This window comes from Mustela putorius, unplaced genomic scaffold, assembly GCF_011764305.1.
Source record: "Mustela putorius furo isolate JIRA1106 unplaced genomic scaffold, ASM1176430v1.1 tig00003931_pilon_pilon_pilon, whole genome shotgun sequence".
Classification (NCBI taxonomy): domain Eukaryota; kingdom Metazoa; phylum Chordata; class Mammalia; order Carnivora; family Mustelidae; genus Mustela; species Mustela putorius.
This window is the reverse complement of record NW_025422076.1, coordinates 385,893-409,589: the sequence shown is the minus strand read 5'-3', so window position 1 is coordinate 409,589 and position 23,697 is coordinate 385,893. Positions and strand designations below refer to the sequence as shown.

General features: G+C 43.7%; 1 protein-coding gene across 4 annotated transcripts; it reads right to left on the bottom strand.

Moving 5' to 3' along the window:
* Positions 1 to 34: 34 nt before the first annotated feature.
* Positions 35 to 22,186, bottom strand: LOC101672917 (myosin-6-like). Of its 4 annotated transcripts, none has more exons than XM_045069390.1 (9): positions 15,681 to 15,698; positions 7,998 to 8,058; positions 7,855 to 7,890; positions 7,708 to 7,775; positions 7,490 to 7,584; positions 6,450 to 6,514; positions 3,303 to 3,456; positions 2,934 to 3,115; positions 2,651 to 2,745 (listed from the first exon to the last, which is right to left on the bottom strand). In XM_045069390.1, the coding sequence occupies exons 4-8, from the start codon at positions 7,773 to 7,775 to the stop codon at positions 3,054 to 3,056; spliced, it is 444 nt and encodes a 147-aa protein (XP_044925325.1). In that variant the 5' UTR covers positions 7,855 to 7,890; positions 7,998 to 8,058; positions 15,681 to 15,698; the 3' UTR covers positions 2,651 to 2,745; positions 2,934 to 3,053. The 4 variants fall into 4 exon arrangements, with proteins under 4 accessions (XP_044925323.1, XP_044925322.1, XP_044925325.1 ...); XM_045069389.1 differs by lacking the exons at positions 2,651 to 2,745; positions 2,934 to 3,115; positions 3,303 to 3,456; positions 6,450 to 6,514; positions 7,490 to 7,584 and adding exons at positions 18,412 to 18,550; positions 18,717 to 18,780; positions 19,726 to 19,800; positions 20,042 to 20,112; positions 21,624 to 22,186 and having other exon boundaries at positions 15,681 to 15,782; XM_045069388.1 differs by lacking the exons at positions 2,934 to 3,115; positions 15,681 to 15,698 and adding an exon at positions 35 to 214 and having other exon boundaries at positions 2,663 to 2,745.
* Between the last annotated feature and the right edge of the window lie 1,511 nt (positions 22,187 to 23,697).

Below are 23,697 nucleotides of genomic sequence, written 5' to 3'. Positions count from 1 at the left end.
GTAGGTCCCCCTGAAGGGAGATGCTGACACAGAGACAGAACCATGAACAGTTTATTGGGGAGATACCAGGAGAGACAAAGCACAGGGTACAGGATGGGCAGGGAAAGCATTCAGACCACCAGGCAGAAACTTTCATATCTTGACTAGATATAAAAACTCATTGGAGCCTGGTTGTTGGAGGTCAAGGAAGTCTTTAGATTACAAAATGAATACCCTGTAAGGCAAGAGGATTTGGGTTAGTACAATGGGATCGTATGTTTTCCTAAATGCTCTCTGCCTCCCATAATGTATCTGAGGCCTTGGATAAACACTTGGGTGTGTGGCCACATCTGTGGATCTGTATGTAATAGACAATAATTGTCTTCACATCTCACATAGAAATATCTGATTGTACCTGTTCTCTTAACTATATTTCACTTCATTGTGGCTAGGACCTGACATTTAATAGAAAAAAGGGGACTCTTTTCCTTGTCTTTGAAATGAGAATTGCCAATACCGGGGCTGAGGGATTACACTTAGTGTATTTTGTGGACTTAAATAAACATTTTTTGATGCTCATTGGCATGGAGCTATTTTCATGTAAACAGTGAGAATGGTGAATGGTCAGAGCCCAGATTCTTTGCCAATTATTATTATTTTTTTCTTTTTGAGACAGAGACAGAGAAAGCACAAACTTGTGAGTGAAGAGGGATAGGGGAGAAGGTGAGGGAGAGAGAGAATCCCAAATAGGCTCCACACTCCGCACTGAGCCCGACTTGGGGCTCAATCTCAAAAGCTCGAGATCATGACCGGAGCAGCAATCAAGATTCTGCTGCTTAACCCACTGAGTCGCCCAGGAGCCCCTGCAGGTTCTTTATGTACTTCAACTCCTATTGTTCTAGTGACCTCATAATCCAATATGTTCTCTCTATGACAGATTAAATTAAAAGCGGAGAACCTGAGAAGGCCCCACTGAGAGCTGGTATTTGGGCTGAGAAATCTGGAACACAGGCAAATCTGGAAACTGGGACTGAAGACCCAGGGAACTGCACAGCTACAGGCAGGGTCGTGACACAGATGCGGAGGCCTGGTGACAGGGCTCCAGCTAGGGCTGCTCCTGGCCAACCCTGACTCTCCCACTAACAGTCTGACTCGGGCTGAGGCCAGGGCGGCCACCCTTCACTGGTTCTCCGTCTTGTCTTCATGTTTTCTCACTGCGGGACTTAAAGTCAGCCAGACAAGAATCCCCAAAGACCAAGTTAAATTTCCCAAATCTCCACGATACTCTTTCACATGGTTCAGAATTTTCAGAAATTCAGGGAAACAATGCTCTTCACAGACTATGAGTGAATGGATTCATGGCAAAAACGACATGCTGAGACAAATAACGGCGTGATCCACACTGTGTGAGTGAACACATGCTGTAGTCGGTGTGGATGGCATGGTGTCTTCACACACACTCTCAAGCTGCTGGCCTGCCGGGAACGGCCTCACCCTCCCTGAGAGAAGCCCAGCCTCTCCCTGAGCACCTCGAGCCTTCTGGGCCTCCACAACCTCCTGTTTCTGTGTGACTCAGGGCTCCCTCCCTTCTTTCTAGATACATCTCTAGTTCTTCCCTTATACGGAACACATGGTCTATGTCCTGTCATTAGTGTGTTCCTCCCTTCTCTCAGACACACACCCTCAATTCCTCACATTAAGGCCTCATCCCTCCCAGAGCACAGAGCATCGTCTCCGTACCATATGTGTGTGACACCTGCTGTGCCCAGCGTTCGGAGAAGGGCAGCTCTCTGCCACAAGGAACCTACAACCCTCTCAGTATGACTGGAAGACAAGGTCCATCAATTCTAAATACAGAACAACCAGAAGAAAGTTACCATGTCTAGCAGCCTTCACTCTGCCATGCCACGAGGGGCCTGTGGGCAGCACCGCTGGTCCTTGTGAGGACGCTCCAGCATCTGTATCTGACCCACACCATGGAAAAGACAGAAGCTTCTCCACCTGGAAGTGACTGAGCAACATTCCAACAAACCCTCTACACCTGCCTCTGGCATCTGCCACTTGTTCTTTCATTCTCACCTCCCAGACTAGACAAGAGCGTTACCCACAAGTTTCTAAACTGCAGAGGACAAGGGCAGACCCCTACGCTAATGAACAATGAAAGGACCACAGGCCTGTGTCAGGCGGTTTATATAACTAAGGAAATGACAGCTTAAACCCTACTCGCTGCAGATGAAGTGAGAGATGTTTCATCCCTCCCAGAACAACGTATGCGGATGCTGGATGTGCACGACGGTAAGAGACAGATGTCTGCCATTGTGCAACGGAGACACTACCTTCCCAACAATGGCACCTGCCCACTGCTCAGTGTGTGCAAATAGCCAGGAACATGCACGTGTGTCCTGAAGAACTTCAGAATCATACGGGGTCCCTAGCCTGGTTTCCCCTTGAATGTCAAGTCCTGAACACAAACTCTGCCTTTGTTCCACTGACACAACCAGAAGGTGATAATCTGGAAATAGACGCCTATAAGCACTGCATGAAGACTTGCCACTTTGAACAGGAAGCGACACCACACACAGAGCCCAGGATATACCCAACACACACAGGCCAGGACACTGTGCTGCCCAGAGAGGAACAGGACTCCAGAAATGGGTACAACTGAAAACACCCCAGAATTTACTTGGTTCTTCTCTGGGACCTTCTCAGACATAGTGCTGCTATTGTCCCCTTGAGCTCCACAGGCTTCTGATTGGGACCGAAGGCCTAGAAGGGACAGAGGTGGTTTCAGACTGGCGACGACCACACAGGATTCAAGCCAACCCTCTACCCCTGCCCCAGCTTATTCCCCTCTCTCCTTCTGGAGGGTCCACTGTGTTTCTCACAGGACTCCCCTGACCCCTGTGGATGAAGGCGGGAACTGTCCATCACCCTCACAGATACAACCACTGTACCTGGGACATATGTTTCCAGAAGTAATCTATAATGCTGGACAACTGGGGTCTCCACATGTGAGACTGATGTGAAGGTTGTGCTTTGTCCAGCCCAGAGCCCAAAACATCGTGTCAATGCTTCTATGTCTGTCGTCTGTGGAATGTCACTTTTCTGCTCCTTAGTAGAAGCCTGATGCCCAGTTCTGTATGGTGAACCAGATAGTCCATGAGATGGATGTCAGACAAAGTGGAGCAATGTTACCATGTCCTCACTTGGGTGTATTGCTGCATTGCAAAGCCTTGTGGTACCACCTCTCCATCCTCTCCACTGGCAGAAGTGGTTCAACTATGAATAACCTCTATGACCCATGTCAATTCAGATCATCTCACCATGTGGTGGAGGAACAAGGTGTGGCCGAGGCCCCCATGTCCACCACTGTGGAGGTGGATGAGGAGGAGGGAAGTCTAGTACATTCCACCCCATGTGGTAGGGCATACGGAGGAGCCCTGGGCAATGAGGGAACTCTCTCACACCTCTAGCGACCTGCAGAACAGACAAGAAAATATTTTAGCAAAACAGACAAAAGTTGCAACACCAAGAAAAGAAACCAAAACAAAGAGCTCTCAGCATCTGGCTCCTCCTCCAATACCCCCTTCCAGGAGAGCTGCATCATGCTAGAAAACTTACATGCCCCTCCCAGCTGGGGCCAGTCCAATGAGGGGGGAGAGGGCAATGGCTGTTACAGGAATAGCCTGTCACCACACATCACTGCCCATGTCGGCCCACATTCTCCAGCAAGAAGTCGTGTCTTAAAGATGAAAAAGGATCATTGCAAACTAAAGCAGCACATTCCAGACACAGAGGCATCGACATCCTGGACAACACTTCCTCTATCCTCCTCAGCCACCAGAGATTTTGCTTTGGTCAAAATAGAGAGAATGTGATGAAACTGAATGCCCTTTCTCCACAAAGTTTCTGAGCCACTTGAGGGGAATCATTGGCCTGTAAGTCCCTGACTCTCCCCACGCTGCCTCGCTCCTGACAAAGGGGTCCTCTACTCTCTACAGTTTCTGTCCATGGCTACAAAGACACTTGAGGAATTAGGGCCTTGTGGTCTGACAGGGGCACTGGAAAAGTGTCTTCCGAGGGACATGATACCAAAAACCTTTATTTACACTCAGCACCTGTGCTTGTCTTTTTTTTTTTTTTTAAAGATTTTATTTATTTGACAGACAGAGATCAGAAGCAGGCAGAGAGGCAGAGAGAGAGAGAGGGGAAGGGAAGCAGGCTCTCTGCTGAGCAGAGAGTCTGATGTGGGGCTTGATCCCAGGACCTAGGATCAAGACCTGAGCCTAAGGCAGAGGCTTTAATGCACTGAGCCACAGAGGCGCCCCCTGTGTTTGTTTGAAAACATAGTCATTTGGAAATTTCAACCTACTGAGTTCCAGAGTAATTTTGTACAATGGGAAATGATGATGGGAAGGCCATAAGAGAGAATTCACAAAAGGGTATATGCTTCCCAGTGGAAAACTCCACACGTGTGATGAGAAAAGAAATCAACTCTCACAGTAACTGAGGACCCAATGACCTGCTCCTGGAAACCCAGCTGAAGGGCTGGGAGGCAGTGATCATGCACGTAATCACTGATGTCCCCCTTAAGAACATGTGACCCAGTGTGAGATTACGACAGTGCACATAAGAGCTTTGACAATTCAAAATACTTGTAGACAGGGTCTTAAGTGGGCTGGTTCTGCAAGGCACATTTTCCATCAGAAGTAAAATGGAGATGACTCGTGAAACATGCCCTGAGAACATTGCAGACTGCAAAGGAGACAGTATAAAATGCAGAGAGAGTTTTCCCCAGTTTCCGTTTGTGAGGATTACCAGACCCATCTATCCCCAGCATGAGCACACCAGTGCACCTGAATGTAACCTAAAGGGAGTCGGGCTGGCCAGAGGACTTCACTGCGGAGGGAGGGGCCCTCCTCCCCCAGTTACTTCCCCGGAGTGCACTGTGGGCAGGCAGGGGTACACATCCACACACACATCTTCCCCACCACCATGTTCCAATACTATAGCATCTGTGCCAGAACGGCTATCCGCCCCCTGTGTCTCACCTAGCACCTGGGGTGAAGAGATGCCATGGGGAAAACTACTGTCACCACATGTTAATATAGGTCTGCACACCTCGACAGAGACAAGAGTGTGACACCAAGGATAATCAACTAAGGAAAAAACTCCACTCAGGACAGGCCAGTATCTACAGCTGGGACCACACCTCCCCCATCACAGCAAACAGAGCAGCTCCTTCTATACATTGAGAACAAACACAATGAGAGGCCATGGGAAGCCAGGTGTCCATACATGGAAGTGCAGGTGCTTGTGGGTCAGCCAGAAGCCCACCAGCATCCCCCCTGACCAGCTCTGTTTCCCTCCCTGACAATGGGATCTTCTACACTCCACAAGGGCTTTCCATGGCCACAGACAGCGCTGAGGAGATAGGAGTGTCCGGAGTCCTGCAGAGGACCTGGAAGAATGCTTTCTGAGAGAAACAGGACCCCTTCGAGTGAGCGAGACCAGCTCTGTGGTTCCAAGGTGTGGCCGAGACATTCACCCCCGACATCACCCCCGACATTCGGACAGTCCTTAGCTCAGGCACAGAGCAAATGCCTAGTCCTGGGTGCTGAGAACCACTGAAGGGCCGATTCGATACCCCCAAATGGGAACCAGTGTGTCTGGAGAGCACAGGCAATGCTCTCAGGATGGTTCGGGAGAGACGCTATGAGTTGGCACAGCCATCAGACCCCATCAGAACCAGCTCATGGAAGCACAATTAAAACACGTGTGAGGTGTGGACCTTGCAGCGAGTCACTGGGATTCCCTCTGCAGGAATGCTGCTCCAGGGGGTATTTTCTATGACACACCTGGCACCTTCCAGAGTTCATCATCATCTCACCCAGGGGCCAACTGGAGGGATTGCAGCTGTCATCTTCATCCACTCAGATGGGACGCACAGGAGGTCACAGCTCACCTTCTCCACAAACACTCAAGCTGCCCAAAGCATGTGGGGTGAGTGTGATGTGGTCCTGGCTTTTCCCATTTTCCATCTGAGGACCTCTGCAGACATCCTCCCAGGTTAGTCTCCTGGCCTGAATACTAAAAATGCTCCAGCTCCCACAGGAAAGCAAATGGCAAGGAGTCAGCCGGACTACCTGACTTCACTGTGGGGTGAGATGTCACCCTCCTCAAGTTATGTACACACACACATACACGCATGTCCACACACACACACATACACACAGAGATGCATGAGGTGAGCATCCTACCATCCCGTGTCTCAAAGCATCTACATCTTTGGGAGGAAGCACAAAATTGAAGATCTCTAATGGAGCAGGCAGAGGGTCTTGAGTGAACAGCATGCACTCTGAAAGGGATGATCGCAGGACACACACCAAGGCCACAGGCTAGGACAGGGACCTGTCCACACTGCAATCCATTTCAGAAACGGACACAACTAAAAATGCCCAAGCACTTACCTTATGCATCTCTGGGTCCCTTTGAGGGCTAGTGCTGCTGTTCATCCTGGGAACCACTCTAGATGCTAGATCAGACAAAAGTCAGAGGTTTATTGTGGTTTCATGCCCTCCATGCCTTCCTCTCCCATCTTGCACTCTTTCCCACACTTTGGTCCCTTATCAGAGAGTTTCACCCATGACTCAAGTGAGTCCTTTGCAACGAGAGATACCAGTCACCTCTTGCGTGAGACACTCCAGGGCCCTGGTTCCAGTGTTTCTGTAAGTATTCCATCACGTGTAAACAGGTCAGGATACAACTGGCTATCAACACTAAAATTGGGGTGCTCAACACACATCAGAAAAGAATCACTTTATCTTCATAGATTAAACACCTAAGTGAGAATAGCCTTGCATGGGGACATCCACAAACCCTCAACATGAACAGCCCATGTTCTCTTCTCAGGCCACAGGTGGATGGTTCATTTTTCCATCCTTCAGTTGGGACCTAGAATGCGTGACTGGCCAACAAATAAACATTTCAGGAAAGAAACAGACTTTGACATTTGTATAGTCACGAACAAAGAAATCATAGACAGATTGAGCAATAAAGCTATGGCATTGCACCAATAACATGAGAGGAGTAAAATATATTTCATTGCTCAATATGGTCCTATAGATGACAAATAAAACAAAAATATAGAAACCTCCATAATGAGTGAATAAATGCCCTTTTTCACAAATAGTCTTTTTTTTTTTTTGTCAAGGTTTGACCACTGAGTCAAGGTGGGAAGGGCGCTTGTCTCGCACCTTCTCAGGCTCAGCTCTTCCGAAGGGGGTAGCAGGGTTAAGGTGTGGAGCAGTGTGAGCTCCACCTGTCACGGGGGCAAGTGTCCTGCTGCCTGGGGGCATATAAGAAAAGCACCCTCCTGTCACCCCTTCAGACAACCGGCAGGCTTGTGATTCTCTCCAGGACACACAGCAATCACCCACAGGAACAGGAAGGACACCGTGTGGTTTCACAGCAGAAAAGAGGCTGCTGCATTTCCCATAATTCTCCCTACCTTGCCACACAGGCTTCTGCAACTCAGGCCTTCCCGGCATCAGTTCCCGCCTCACGGATCCCACAGGCAGCATCTCCCTTTGCATCATGCGCAGTCTTGAACACAGAAAAAGAATGGACATCTCTAAGAATTACAACACCACGTCCTCTCCTAGGCAGTAAACAGCATAGCCCTCACCTCTCCAAACACCCGTAAAAACGCATGTCAAACTCTCACACCTGTATTTCCAGTAGGCGTTCTCCCTGCTCTGCTGCATCATCCTTGTTTCCCAATAACGAGCCTTCATCTGAGGCAGAAAAACAAACCCACCTTCAGTTGTGCCCAACTGTGCCGCAAACGAAGATGAGGAAAAGGAAAATACTTACCCAGTTAGCCAGAGCATTCCTCTCTTGAACTGTGATCTGAAAAAGCCAACACAGCAGAAACCCATGTTCAGGGCTCTAAGGGCCAGGACCATCACCTGCAGGGGGCGCCAAGGGGCCAGTGTGTTGGACACAACTGCGGTTACCTTGTGGTTGAAGGTGAGGTTAGACTCCTGCAGCTATTCCCGCATTTCTTCCACTTCTCCTCTGTGAGGGGGGACAATTGTTTTCATCAGACAAAACCCAACACTGGGTGTGATTTTCAATCATCTGCCAATGTGGCCATCCTCCTCTTATCTGTCCCCTCATACAATTGATCCTGACACAGGAAACACTTTCACCTAACTATAATTGGACTGTGGGATCAAAGCTGTTCTTACAGGCTTTCCTTCATCATTTTTCTTTGCCTGCAGGATCAATACTGACAAAACTTCCCTACCCGTTTTCATTATTTCCCTCAGTTATCACATGACAAATGTCTTTTGTCATGAAGCTCTATTCTCCTTTAACTTCTATCCTCGCTATTGTTCCCAGGTTTGCGAAGACCAGCACCATCAGATGCCACTACCGGGCTTATGGGAAAGACTCATCCTAGGACAAACTGTTTTCCTCCAAACACCACCTCAGGGACGCTGGTATGGAGCTAGTTTCCACAGTCAGGCCAACACTGGGGATCCGGATATGTTTAGTAATGTAATTGTTTTGTGCCTTATCTTTCTGTGTCAGTTAATTTGCTCTGGATACATCCTCTGAATTTTAGTGTATATTACTTAATTGAGTCCTCAAAATGTACAAAGATTAACAATCCAGAGGGAGGGAGGAGTCAAGATGGTGGAGAAATAGTAGGCTGAGATGACATCAGGTAGCAGGAGACGAGTAGATAGCTTATCAAACCATTACAAACACCTACAAATCCAACAGGAGATCGAAGAGAAAAAGAGCATCAATTTGAGAAACAGAAAATCGACTACTTTCTGAAAGGTAGGACCCACGGAGATGTGAATGCAAAGCAATGGGAAGATAGTCCCCGGGGGGAGGGTCCGGCTCCTGACAAGCAACAGAGCACAAAACCAGGACTTTTAAAAGCGATGTGCACTGAGGGATGTCACTCCAGATGCTAAACCGGGCTGAAACCCGAGCAGGGACGGTGTGGCCCCAGGTCCTGCAGTGTCACAAAAGGCCCGGGGGTGTCTGAGTGTCATAGAACACGCAGGTATTAGAGCGGGGAAGCCAGCAACAGAAAGAGAGCCAAGGAGTGACCTCTCAACTCAGCGTTACCTTGAACCGTAATCCATGGCACAGGATATGGGGAGATCCCCCCAAAAGAGCTCAGCGATCTAAGGGTTTCGGAGACTCCAGGTGGAGCTGTGTGCCAGAGACAGAGACACTTGGTCACAGCCTGGGTGAGGTCTGAGCGCCCGGAGGCCAGGGAGAGGGAAATGATGAGTGCTTTTCTCTGAGGGCACACTGAGGAGTGGGTCCCTGAGCTTTTGGCCCCTCCAGGACAGAGATTGGGAGGCCTCCACTTTCATTACTGATCTCTGGAACTCTACGGAAAGTGTTTAGGAAACAAAATCTCCTGAAAGCAACTCCAGCGGATTACTTATCCTGGCCTATGGAAAGGGTGGTGCAATTCCGCCTGGGGCAAAGAGACCTGCGAATCATTACAACAGTCCCCTCCCTGAGAAGATCAACAAGAAGTCCAGCCAAGACCAAGTTCACTTACCAAGGAGAACAGCGGAATACGAGAGGAGGCTAAAGCAAACCATAAATTCACGGCTTTCTCCTCATGATATTTTAGTCTTGCAAAGTTAATTATTTTAACTTTACTTTTTTTATCTTCAGCTAATTTTTTTAAACTTTTACCCTTTCTTCTTTTAACGTTTTTTTAACTAGTTTATCTTAACAATACTTTTCATTAAAAAAATCTTTTTCAAACCTTCATTATTATTGTCATGTTATCCTTCATTGTATCTAACTTCAGTTTCTGTATACACATAGGGTTTTTCCCTCAAAAAATTTGGGGTACAACTTCTTCTAATAATTGAAACTACACCCTAAATCTACCACCGGGCTTGTTCTACTTTCCAGCCTGAGCAATTCTTCTCCACTTTCTTTTTCTTTATTTTTCCAACCAACTTACATATCAACTCTTTCTTTAGAAATTAAAAAAATTTCTTTTCATCTTAATAGTCATATTCCGTCCTTTCATTGTGCTTACTCTTATATATGTTTTCATCCTTTAAAATTTGGGGAGGTAATTTCTTGTAAGAGACAAAAATACACCCAAAATTAAGTGAATGACCCTGTTCTAGTCACCAGCCTAATATGTATATATATTTTTCTTTTTTATATTATTTCATTATTTGTATTCTTTTTTAAATTTTTTCCCTGAACTACCTTTTTCCCCCTTTCTCTCCCACCATGATTTGGGGTCTCTTCTGATTTGGCTCAAGCACACTTTCCTGGGGTCTTTGCCACCCTTTTAGTATTTTATTTGCTCCTTCAAATATTCTTATCTGGACAAAGTGACAAGGCAGAAAAACTCACCACAATAAAAAGAACAAGAGACAGTACCGAAGGCTAGGGACCTAATCAATACGGACATTGGTAATATGTCAGATCTAGAGTTCAAAATGACGATTCTCATGGTTCTAGCCACGCTCTAAAAAGGCATGGAAGATATTAAAGAAACCCTATCTGGAGATATAAAAACCCTTTCTGGATAAATAAAAGAACCACAGTTTAACCATGTTGAAATCAAAAAAGCTATTAAAGAGGTTCAATCAAAGATGGAGGCTCTTACTGCGAGGATAAAAGAGGCAGAAGAAAGAATTAGTGATATAGAAGACCAAATAACAGAGAATAAAGAAGCTGAGCAAAAGAGAGACAAACAACTACAGGACCACTTGGGGAGAATTCCAGAGATAAGTAATACCACAAGACAAAACAACATTAGAATAACTGGGATTCCAGAAGGAGAAGAAGAGAGAGCAGAGCAGAAGGTCTATTGGAGAGAATTATTGGAGAGAATTTCCCTAATATGGCAAAGGGAGCAAGCATCAAAATCCAGGAGGTGTAGAGAACCCCCCTTGAAATCAATAAGAATAGGTCCACAACCCGTCATCTAATAGTAAAATTTACAAGTCTTAGCAACAAAGAGAAAATCCTGACAGCACCCCGGTACAAGAAGTCTGTAACATACAATGGTAAAAATACTAGATTGGCAGTAGACTTATCCAAAGAGACCTGGCAGGCCAGCAAGGACTGGCAAGATATATTCAGAGCAATAAACAAGAAAAATATGCAGGCAAGAATACTATATCCAGCTAGACTATCATTGAAAATACAAGGAGAGGTAAAAACCTTCCAGGACAAACAAAAACTGAAAGAATTTGCAAACACCAGACCAGCTCTACAAAAAATATTGAAAGTGGTCCTCTAAGCAAAGAGAGAGCCTAAAAGTTGTAGATCAGAAAGGAACAGAGACAACATACAGTAACAGTCATCTTACAGGCAATACAAGGGCACTAAATTCATATCTCTCAATAGTTCCCCTGAATGTAAGTGTGTTAATTGCCCCAATCCAAAGACACACGGTATCAGAATGGATAAAAAAACAATACCCAACCATATGCTGCCTACAAGAAACTCATTTTAGACCCTAAGACACCTCTAGATTTAAAGTGAGGGTGTGGAAAACAATTTACCATGCTAATGAAAATCAGAAGAAAGCTGGGGTGGCAATCCTTCTATCAGATCAATTAGATTTTATGCCAAAGACTATGATAAAAGAGATGAGGAAGGACACTATATCATACTCAAAGGGTCTCTCCAACAAGAAGATCTAACAATTTTAAATATCTATGCCCCTGACATGGGAGCAGGCAACTATATAAACCAATTAATAGCAAAATCAAAGAAACACATCAACAATAATACAAGAAGAGTAGGGGAATTTAACACTCTCCTCACTGAAATGGACAGATCATGCAAGCGAAAGATGAACAAGGAAATAAAGGCCTTAAATGACACACTGGACCATCACAGATGTATTCAGAACATTCCATCCCAAAGCAACAATACATATTCTTCTCTAATGCACATGGAACATTCTCCAAAATAGATCACATCCTGGGTCACAAATCAGGTCTCAACCGGTATCAAAAGATTGGGATCATCCTCTGCATATTTTCAGACGACAATGCTCTGAAGCTAGAACTCAATCACAAGAGGAAAGTTGGAAGGAACTCAAATGACAGAGAAAGGAAGCTAAAGAGCATCCTATTAAAGAATGGATGGGTCAACCAGGAAAATAAAGAAGAATTGAAAAAAAATCATGGAAACAAATGACAATGAAAACACAATGGTTCAAAATCTGTGGGACACAGCAAAAGCAGTGCTGAGAGGAAAATATATAGCGATACAAGCCTTTCTCAAGAAATAAGAAAGGTCTCAATTATACAATCTAACCCTACACCTAAAGGAGCTGGAGAAAGAACACCAAAGAAAACCTAAACTCAGCAGGAGAAGAGAAATCATAAAGAACAGAGCAGAAATCAATGAAATAGAAACAAACAGGGGCGCCTGGGTGGCTCAGTGGGTTGGGCCTCTGCCTTTGGCTCAGGTCATGATCCCAGGGTCCCGGGATCGAGCCCTGCAATGGGCTCTCTGCTCAGCAGGAAGCCTGCTTCCTCCTCCCTCTCTCTGCCTTCCTCTCTGTCTACTGCTACTTGTGATCTCTCTCTGTCAAATAAATACTTAAAATCTTTAAAAACAAACAAACAAACAAAACAATAGAACAAAACAATGAAACTAGGAGCTGGTTCTCTGAAAGAATTAATAAGATTGATAAACCCCTGGCCACACCTATCAAAGGAAAAGAAAAAGGACCCAAATTAATAAAATCACAAAGGAAAGAGGAGAGATCAAACCAACACCAAAGAAATACAAACAATTATAAGAACATATTATGAGCAACTCTTCGCCAACAAATTTGACAATCTGGAAGAAGTGGGTGCACTATTAGAGACAATATTATCTACCACAAGTGAGCCAGGAAGAAATAGAAAACTTTAACAGACCCATAACCAGTAGGAAGATTGAAATAGTCATCAAAAATACCTAAACAAATAAAAGCCCAGGGCCAGATTGCTTCCCAGGGGAATTCTATCAAACATTTAAAGAAGAATTAATTCCTATTGTCCCGAAACTGTTCCAAAAAACTGAAATGGTAGGAAAACTTCCAAACTCGTTTTATGAGGCCTGCATCACCTTGATCCCCAAACTAGACAAGAGAATTACAGATAAATATCCTTGATGAACACAGACGCAAGAATTCTCACCAAAATACTAGCCAATAGGATCCAAGAGTACATTAAAACGATTATTCTCCACCACCAAGTGGGATTTATTCCAGGGCTGCAAGATTGGTTCAACATCTGCAAATCAATTAATGTGATACAATACATTAAGAAAAGAACAAGAACCACATGATACTCTCAATAGATGCTGAAAAAGCATTTGACAAAGTACAGCATTCCTTCCTGATCAAAACACTTCAAAGTGTTGGGATAGAGGGCACATATCTCAATATTATCAAAGCCATCTATGGAAAACCCACTGCAAATATCTTTCTCAATGGAGAAAAACTGAGAGCTCTTCCGCTAAGGTCAGGAACACGGCAGGGATGTCCATTATCACCACTGCTATTCAACAGAGTACTAGAAGTCCACGCCTCAGTAATCAGACAACAAAAAGATATCAAAAACATCCAAATCAGCAAAAAAAAAAAAAAAAAGTCAAACCCTCACTCTTTGCAGATGATATGATACTATATGTGGAAACCCCAAAAGACTTCACTCCAAATCTGCTAGAACTTGTACAGGAATTCAGTAAAGTGTCAGGATATAAAACCGATGCACAGAAATCAGTTGCATTGCTTTACACAACAACAAGACAAAAGGACGAAAATTAAGGAGTCAACCCCATTTACAACTGCACCCAAAACCATAAGATACTTAGGAATGCACCTAAGCAAAGAGGCAAAGAAACTATACCCAGAAAACTCTAAAGTACTCATGAAAGAAATTGAGGAAGACACAAAGAAATGGAAAAAGGTTCCACGCACCTGGATTGGAAAAACAAATATTATGAAAATGTCTTTGCTACCTAAAGAAATTCACACATTTAATGCAATCCCTATCAAAATCCCATCCATTTTTTTTTTCAAAGAAATGGAACAAATAATCCTAAAATTTATATGTAACCAGAAAAATCCTCAAATAGCCAAAGCAATATTGACAAAGAAAGCCAAAGTTGGTGGCATCACAATTCTGGAATTCAAGCTCTGCTACAAAGCTGTCATCATCAAGACAGAATGGTACTGGCACAAAAAGAGAAACATAGATCAATGGACCAGAAGAGAGAACCCAAAAATAGACCCTCAACTCTATGGTCAACTAATCTTCAATAAAGCAGGAAAGAATGTCCAATGTCCAAATGACAGTCTCTTCAACAAATGGTGTTGGGAAAATTGGACAGCCACATGCAGAAAAATGAAACTGGACCATTTTCTTACACTACACAGGAAAATAGACTCAAAATGGACGAAGGATGTCAATGTGAGAAAGGAGTGCATTAAAATCCTTGAGAATACAGGCAACAACATCTTCGACCTCAACCACAGCAACTTCTTCCTAGAAACATCGTCAAAAGGAAGGAAATCAAAGGCAAAAACAAACTATTGGAACTTCATCAAGACCAGAAGCTTCTGCACAGCAAAGGAAACAGTTAACAAAACCAAAAAACAACTGACAGAATGGGAGGAGATATTTGCAAACGACATATCAGATAAAGGGCTAGTATCCAAAAATCTATAAAGAGCTTTGGAAACTCAACACTCAAAGAACAAATAATCCAATCAAGAAACGGCAGAGGACATGAACAGACATTTCTGCAAAGACATCCAGATGGCCAACAGACACATGAAAAATTGCTCCACATCACTCGGCATCAGGGAAATACAAATCAAAACTACAATGAGATACCACCTCACACTAGTCAGAATGGCTAAGATTAACAAGTCAGGAAATGACAGATACTGGCAAGGATGCATAGAAAAAGGAACACTCCTACACTTTTGGTGGGAATGCAAGCTGGTGCAACCACTCTGGAAAAGAGCATGGAGGTTCCTCACAAAGCTGAAAATAGAGCTACCCTATGACCCAGCAATTGCACTACTGGCTGTTTACCCTAATGATACAAACGTAGTGATCTGAAGGGCCATGTGTACCCGAATGTTTATAGCAGCAATGTCCACAGTAGCCAAACTATGGAAAGAATCTAGAGGTCCATCAAACACATGAGTGGATAAAGAAGATGTGGTATATATATACAATGGAATACTATGAAGCCATCAAAAGAAATATCTTGCCATTTGTGACGACGTGCATGGAACTAGAAAGAATTATCCTTATCGAAAGAAGTCGATCGGAGAAAGACAACTATCATATGGTCTCCCTGATATGAAGAAGTGGAGATGCAACGTGGGGGATTTTGGGGTAGGAAAAGAATAAATGAAACAAGATGTCACAAAATAAACTGAGGGATGATGGGGGGAAGGCTGTAGGGAGAGGATGGTGGGGTTATGGACACTGGGGAGGGTATGAGCTATGGTGAGTGCTGTGAAGTGTGTAAGCCTGGCGAATAATAGACCTGTACCCCTGGGGCTAAAAGTACATCATAGGTTTATAAGAAAATAAAAAATTAAAAAAAAAATTCCAAAGGGAACTTTTCAGAAGCCAATAGTATGTAGTGTCTGAACTTACCTGTACTTCTCCATTTCTTCTTCAGTTACTTTCAGATATTTGTCGGCAGCTAACAGCTCATTCTTAGTTGCATTCAATTCATAAAGTGTCTCTTCTAGCTTCCTAAGATGGGAGAGATATATACATTGTGCAGTAGCCAAGGTCCTGAATTTTTGCCATTTATTCTTCCAGCACACTTGATGGCCTATGTTGGAATGTCCCCGCTAAAAGCACAGGCTGACAACACAACAGGGAAATGAATGAAGGCCCCATTTAGGGTTGAAGAAACATCGAACTCTGGCTGCTGGCCAAGCTCCCTGTAATCGGGGCTGTCTTTTTACTTGTCTACTTTAATTCATTCACCATGTCACCAAATAATAATGCACTCTGTGCCCTCTTGGAATACGTCTTTGGTTTGAGATGGTGAAGGCTCATTTCAATTAAAAGTGAAAAGCCAAGCCTGACGAGCTACACTCATTAGGATGAATAGGGGCCCATCATTAGTCTCCGTGGGGAGCCCTGATCCTCAGACCAAGGCTGTGCCCCCACATTCAGCCCACAGGAACTCCAGAATATGGATTCACTGGTATGGAAACTCACTCCCACACACATCTCTAGGCTTTAGAAGTACAACCCCGGGCCCCTCGTAAAAGATCCTGGTGTAGGAAAAGGCCAATCTTAGTGCAGAAAATATGTCCTCAAATAATCCATGTGAACTGTCACATACTCTGGATGTTATCTCAGTGGAACAGAGTTCAGATGTAAAGCTGACAACTCCATTGACTCTACCTTTATTTAAAAAAAAGATTTTATTTATTTATTTGACAGAGAGAGATCTCAAGTATGCATAGAGGTAGGCAGAGACGCAGGGGGGAAGCAGGCTGCCCACTGAGCAGAGAGCCCAAAGCAGGGCTCCATCCCAGGACCCTGGCACCATGAACTCAGCCGAAAGCAGAGGCTCTAACCTACTGAGCCACCCAGGCGCCCCAAGTCAACCTTCTTGACTAAGACCAACTTCATGGAAGGTGAAGGCAGCAAACGGTGATGCTTAGAAAAGTTGGTCTGCTGGACTGCCCTTGACTCTTTTTTCATGGTGTTTCATTCACAAGGTTTCAAAACAGGACACTTGTCAAGAATCTCAGGCAGAAGAGACTTAGGGACAGACAAAAGCTCTAGAAAGAGAAGGACAGGAGCATCTGCTTCTGGTCTCTCAACCATCCTTCAGCAAATGTCTTCTGGAGTGGCAGTCAGTGTGTGGCTCAGGGATATGGTGTTGAAGAGAGAGAGGTGGTGAGGACACTGGACCTGCCCCAAGAAGTTCCTGAAGTATGTAAATTAAAAGTAAGACTCCTTTCTTTGCCTTAATTGTGTTCTAACAGCAGACATAAAAGTAATGCAATATTATTATTATTATTATTATTATTTCAAAGATTGATTTGAGAGAAGGAAAGAGTGAGGGGAGTGGGTCTTTACCAATGAACAGAACCCAAGTGCCTGTGAGAGAGAGTGGCCCCCACCCCTGATGTGGGAAGGAATAACACAAAGCTGAGTCTCCAGGGTAGACAGGGAACAGTTTTGCTTTTCCACATGAATGAGGGACTCCAACGTCCTTATCTCCTCCTGAGAAATAAAAGGACACACTGGACAAGAGAGAAAACTTGTGAGTGAATGCACCCAATTTCTAAAGAGCACATGAAGAAACATGATAATAAGATGGAGAAGAAGGAAGCCTAAGAGAAAGCCAGCCTGGCAGTGGGAGCCAGTTTCCGGAGGACACATCAGTGAATTCTAGAACAGGTGAGTGAATACAAAGTAAATGGACAAGCAATCTTTTGGGGACAGGTTGGAATGCAAGTGAAGATCTCGACCAGCCAGCAAAGATGAGACTTAGTGAAACTGCAGGCTTTGGTTGGGATCCAAGAGACATACACATAGAAAATCGTGTGGAGGGGCACCAGTATGGCTCAGTCATTATCTGCTTAAAAGTATTTGGTACAGGTCATGATCCCAGGGTCCTGCAATAGAGCGCCACACTGGACTCCCTGTTCGGTGGGAAGCCTGCTTCTCCCTCTCACACTCCCCCTGCTTGTGTTCTCTCTCTCATGGTGTCTCTTTCTGTCAAATAGATTTAAAAAAATCTCTTAAAAAAAGAAAGAAAGAAAGAAAGAAAGAAAGAAAGAAAAGAAAAAGAAAAAAAGAAAAAAAGAAAAGAAAAGAAAAAAGAAAATCAGGTGGACAGGAAATACCCTGGCCTTCTAAGGTATTGGGCTGCAGCGAATTATCTCAGTTGTACACCAGATAAAGGGACCCAGTATTGCTGGAGCCCCAGCGCACTTTCCACAAAGAAACTTTCCCTGTACCTGCAGGAAGAGAAATCCATTTTTATCTGCACATTCTGGACCCAAGTCTCATACTGAACAAGAAATGGAACTAATGCAGGAGTGGTCAGAGCACGTGATGAGTGTTAAAATGAAAGGACAATGTAGACTGACCCAGAGGGGATCCACGTATCAAAGTGATTAATGCTGGTACCTTCCCCCTTCTTCCCCAATGAATCACACAATAACATGTGGCAAGTCATTAGAACAAAAAGGAAAATTCAGGTTACACAAATCAAGACAGGAAGGGCAGGCACAATTCTACAGAATGCATTTGGCAAAAGTACGCAAAAGATCCAATTCCAGAAGATCCAAATACTTGCCGCCACGAAAATTCATACAACAATATCTATGACAACACAGCAATAGCTTACTCTTCTGCAGTCAGTTTTCGGTTTTCAGAGAACTCCACCACCATATCCAATTTCTTCTTTAGCAGGTTCAATTCTGCTTCTTTAGCTGTTTTCTGAGAACTCAGGGCATTACACTGGTCTTCCAGGAATGTTTTCCTTTCTGTAAAGGATGAGTGTAATTTTCTATGTTTGTGCCATGACCTGACAACTTGGTTTCAATGGGGAAAGGAGAAGGGCAAGGCCGTGAAGGCAGAAAGGCATTCTCTCCCTGCCCAATGCAAACTCATTGCCACCATATGGAGATTTCATCCCCCCAAACAAGGTACCTTTCAGTTCTTGGTTTTTTGATGTCAAGGCTGTCAGCTCTTGATCCGCCAGTGCATCTTGGGCCTTTAAGACAGATTTGAGAAAAGTCATATGAGGGCACGTAACAGAACAGGATCATGGAGGGCAACAAAGAAAGTCATTGAGGCATAAATGGAATAATGGGCAAGTAAAGAAACTAGTTCATGTCAAAAAACGCACAAATGGCTTTCTTAGAGAAACTGATATAAAATAATATTCTACTATACAAATTGGGCTTGCTATCATCCTTCACTGCTCATGTATTTTGTGGGATTTTCTACGTAACTTGGAGGGCAGCGCTGAATGATGTGATGATTACCCAGCTGTGAAATAAACCATACTTCCTAGGCCTGCAAATTGCAAATCTCATTGGGGTTTTCCTAAGTGAAATCACAGCTCACGGTTCAGTAGGAGTTGCTGTTCCCAGACGCCCACGCTCTACTGCGCAAACAGCACAGGAGTACACTGCACTCAACTCACCCAATGAACCGAAAGCCTCCCAAGCCACATTATAGTACAACTAACACCTAACTTTTACCACATCCACATTCTTGATATTCTTTTCTCTCTAAGCTTGTAAGAGAGCCTGTTTACAATGAAGAGAGTCCTTCAAATTTTCATTAATCTCTTCCACCTTTTTGATGTTCTCCTTCAAGAAAACATATTGAATGAGTAACAATGATTCATTCCTTGGGGCACCTGGGTTGCACATGGGTGGCCCAGTCTGTGGAGTGTCTGACTCCTGTTTTCGTTTGCCTCAAGTCCTGATCTCAGGGTCATAGGATTGATCCCTGCATCAGGCGAAACACTCGGCACGGTGTCTGCTTGGCATTCTCTCTCTGTCTCCTTCAGAACCCCTCCCCTCACTCTTTCCTTCTCTCAAATCAATCTTTGAAATAACAATAATTTTAATAATAATAATAATATTAATATTTTATTACTTTTATTTCTGCTGTTAGAACACAATTCAGGCAAAGAAAGGAGTCTTACTTTTAATTTACGTACACCAGCAAGGGAACGCTTATATTCTCTCTTCGTTTCTGCTTGCTTCTTTGCTTCCCTGGCCTATAAAAATTATGAAAAAGAATCAGAAGTCCAAAATAGCATGTTAAAGAAACCTATATTTGTGATTCCTTTCACAAAGAAAGAGGCAGTACTCTACATTTGTGAAGCTTCTCTTACTCAAGGACCATTTCTGGGTTGCATGATATAGATCGATAGAATGAACCACCAGAGGGTAAGTAACCAATATGAAATCACAAAAAAATATTTGAAAGGACACGCATACCCTCTCCTCCCAACTCACTATGTTTTTTTCAAGATCCCTGTTTTCGTTTTTAAGGTCATTAATCTTCATCTTGATTTGGTCTAAAGTAACTGAAAGGAGAAAAAAGAATTTTAAGATAATTAGCAAAAACAGCAACATAGAATAATCCCAATATATTAGAGTACATTCTCTGACACTTGGGTGTCACTAACTTGCTAGCATTCCCATTGTGCCTGAAGGAAGCATGTTGTAGCAGCATTTGAAACCTAAGACTTTCTATATCAGTGAGATTCCTACTTAAAATGTTTTTCAAACATAGAAAAAGAAACAATCGAATGCTTTCTCATTTTTCTCCCACCTGTAAGCACCATTCTTGGAAAATTCAAACCTTGCATATGCTAATGTCATCGCCAGAGATGTGACCAAAAAATCAAGCATACTAGCAACTAACATCTCTCTCCTCCAGTGATTCAGATACAAAAGCAGGTCCCTGCAAACAACCCATACTGAGCAAAACTATACTTTGTTCCTGCTCAGTGGAACGTCCACTTCCAGGTCCTACTTGGAATTCCACACAAGGAAAGCTCAAGATGTCAGGTGAGTGACAACTCACAGTCCTTCAGAGACTTTCTGCTGCTCCCAGATCACCTTTCATGGACCCCAGGCTGGGGGCTCTGGAGGACAAGATCTCTGCTATAAACACATTTGGGTACAATCTCCAATTTGCAGAGAGTCTTTAGAGGCCCTGGATAATACACAAGCCTGAGAAGACAAGCTTTTTTCATCACAACAGGAGAATGTTACCCTCCACCCTTAAAGGAAAACAACACTCATGAGGAGACTGATGGCAGCTGCATAACACTTGTAAGGTCTAGAACACAGACTCCTCTAAGAGCCAATTAATTTTCTCATCGTGGGGCACCTGGGTGGCTCAGTTGGTTAAGGGTCTGCCTTCTGCTGGGATCAGGATCCCGGGTCCTGGGATCACATCCCACATCCAACTCTCTGCTCAGCAAGGACCTGCTTCTCCCTCTCTGTCTGCCTCCCACTCTGCCTGCTTGTACTCTCTCTCTCTCTCTATATATATATATATATATCAAGTGAATAAACAGAATCTCTTAAAGAAATAATTCTCTCATCTTGCCTCAAAGTGCAAACTTCTCTTCTCCTGACCCACTGTGAGCGCTTTCCTGCTCTGAGACCTCTCTTCTCACCAGTACCACTTCCACACTCACAACAACAAACAACGACATTCAATGATTTCCTAAGTGCCAGGTGGCCACCCAGGCCGTCAACAGCCAGCACCATGGAATCACCACAATCCATGAGCCCCACACACTATCCATTATTCCTGCTGGCACAGGCTCTATTCCATTCATTCTCCCCTGGCAGGCAAGGTCCCCTCCACTTCAGACTTAAAACCACAGTTTACTTCTCTCCTGTAACACACGCTCTGCATGGCAATATCTGCCTTCTTCTCTACGTGTAGCCGGTTTGCTAGACTCAGAGAGTTTTCTCCTCTTGACATTTCACCAAGAGCCAGCTCATGGTGAAGTACTCACTCCAGACCTCACACTGTCATCATCACTTGCCTCCTAAACATCTCTCTGCAAAATTACACCTTGTATTCTCCCTAGTCCCACGAAGAGTTCCTTCTCCTGGTCTCTTAGAGATGGCAACTCCCTCCACACTGTCACTTAGACTCCACATGGGGAAGAGAAGCATTTTCAAGACTTAAGTCAGTGAGACATCAGAAGTCACCATATTCATCCCTCATCAAATTAAACACACATCAAATACGGGTACTGAGAATTTTTGGCAAAGAAAACTGAAGCCCCAAATCTTACCTTCATATTTATGAGGCTTTATCTAAGAGAGGAAGAAACAAAGGTAAGCTGGATGACAAAACATATTATGAGTAATAATCTATAGTACAGATAGTACCACAATTATAATCCAAAGATATGACAACAATCACTTTGCTTAGCAGCATGAATTCACAGGATTAAAAAGGAAGATAAAATTAGAATTTCTGATGAAGTCATCATGGTTCACAATCAATTTATGATAAAGAGCACAAGTGTGTTTAACTTATTTTTGCCCCCAAATTCTATTCACATAGTAGTCAATGAATGTTCAACCTATTCAATGTTGACAAGGGATCATGCAGACATTGAAAATATATCCATTACTTCATTATTTCCCTAGCTTTTTTTAATGTTAGTCACCACACAGTCTGTCATTAGTTTTTTTTCTTTTTTTTAATTTATTTTTTATTTATTTTCATCCTAACAGTATTCTTTGCTTTTGAACCACACCCAGTGCTCCATGCAATCCGTGCCCTCTCTAATACCCACCACCTGGTTTCCCCAACCTCCCAACCCCAAGACTTAAAATCCCTCAGATTGTTTTTCAGAGTCCATAATCTCCCATGGTTAACCTCCCCTTTCAATTTCCCCCAACTCCCTTCTAACTCCCCATGTCCGCCATGCTCCACCAATAATTGAAACCATATGATAACTAACTCTGCTTGTTGCCTTATTTCACTCAGCATAATCTCCTCCAGTCCCATCCATGTTGGTAAAAAAGCTGGGTATTCGTCCGTTTTGATGGAGGCATAATACTCCATTAGTGTATATGGACCACATCTTCCTTATCCATTCGTCCGTGGAAGGGCATCTTGGTTCTTTCCACAGTTTGGCGACTGTGGCCATTGATGCTATAAACATTGGGGTACAGATGGCCCTTCTTATCACTACATCTGTATCTTCGGGGTAAATACCCAGTAGTGCAATGGCAGGTCATAGAGAAGCTCTATTTTTATTTTCTGAAGGAATCTCCACACTGTTCTCCAATGAGGCTGCACCAACTTGCATTCCCACCAACAGTGGAAGAGGGTTCCCCTTTCTCCACATCCCCTCCAACACATGTTGTTTCCCGTTTGGTTAATTTTGGCCATATCTCAATGTGGTTTTAATTTGAATCTCCCTGAGGGCTAGTGATGATGAACATTTTTTCATGTGTCTGATAGCCATTTGTATGACTTCATTGGAGAAGTGTATGTTCATACCTTCTGCCCATTTTTTGATATGATTATCTATTTTGTGTGTGTTGAGTTTGAGGTGTTCTTTGTAGATCCTGGATATCAACCTTTTCTCTGTACTGTCATTTGCAAATATCTTCTCCCATTCCGTGTGTTGTGTCTATCTTTTTTTTTAATATAATTTTTTATTTTTTATAAACATATATTTTTATCCCCAGGGGTACAGGTCTGTGAATCACCAGGTTTACACACTTCACAGCACTCACCAAAACACATACCCTCCCCAATGTCCATAATACCACCCCCTTCTCCCAAACCTCCTTCCCCCAACAACCCTCAGTTTGTTTTGTGAGATTAAGAGTCACTTATGGTTTGTCTCCCTCCCAATCCCATCTTCTTTCATTTATTCTTCTCGTACCCACTTAAGCCCCCATGTTGCATCACCACTTCCTCATATCAGGGAGATCATATGATAGTTGTCTTTCTCCGCTTGACTTATTTCGCTAAGCATGATACACTCTAGTTCCATCCATGTTGTCGCAAATGGCAAGATTTCATTTCTTTTGATGGCTGCATAGTATTCCATTGTGTATATATACCACATCTTCTTGATCCATTCATCTGTTGATGGACATCTAGGTTCTTTCCATAG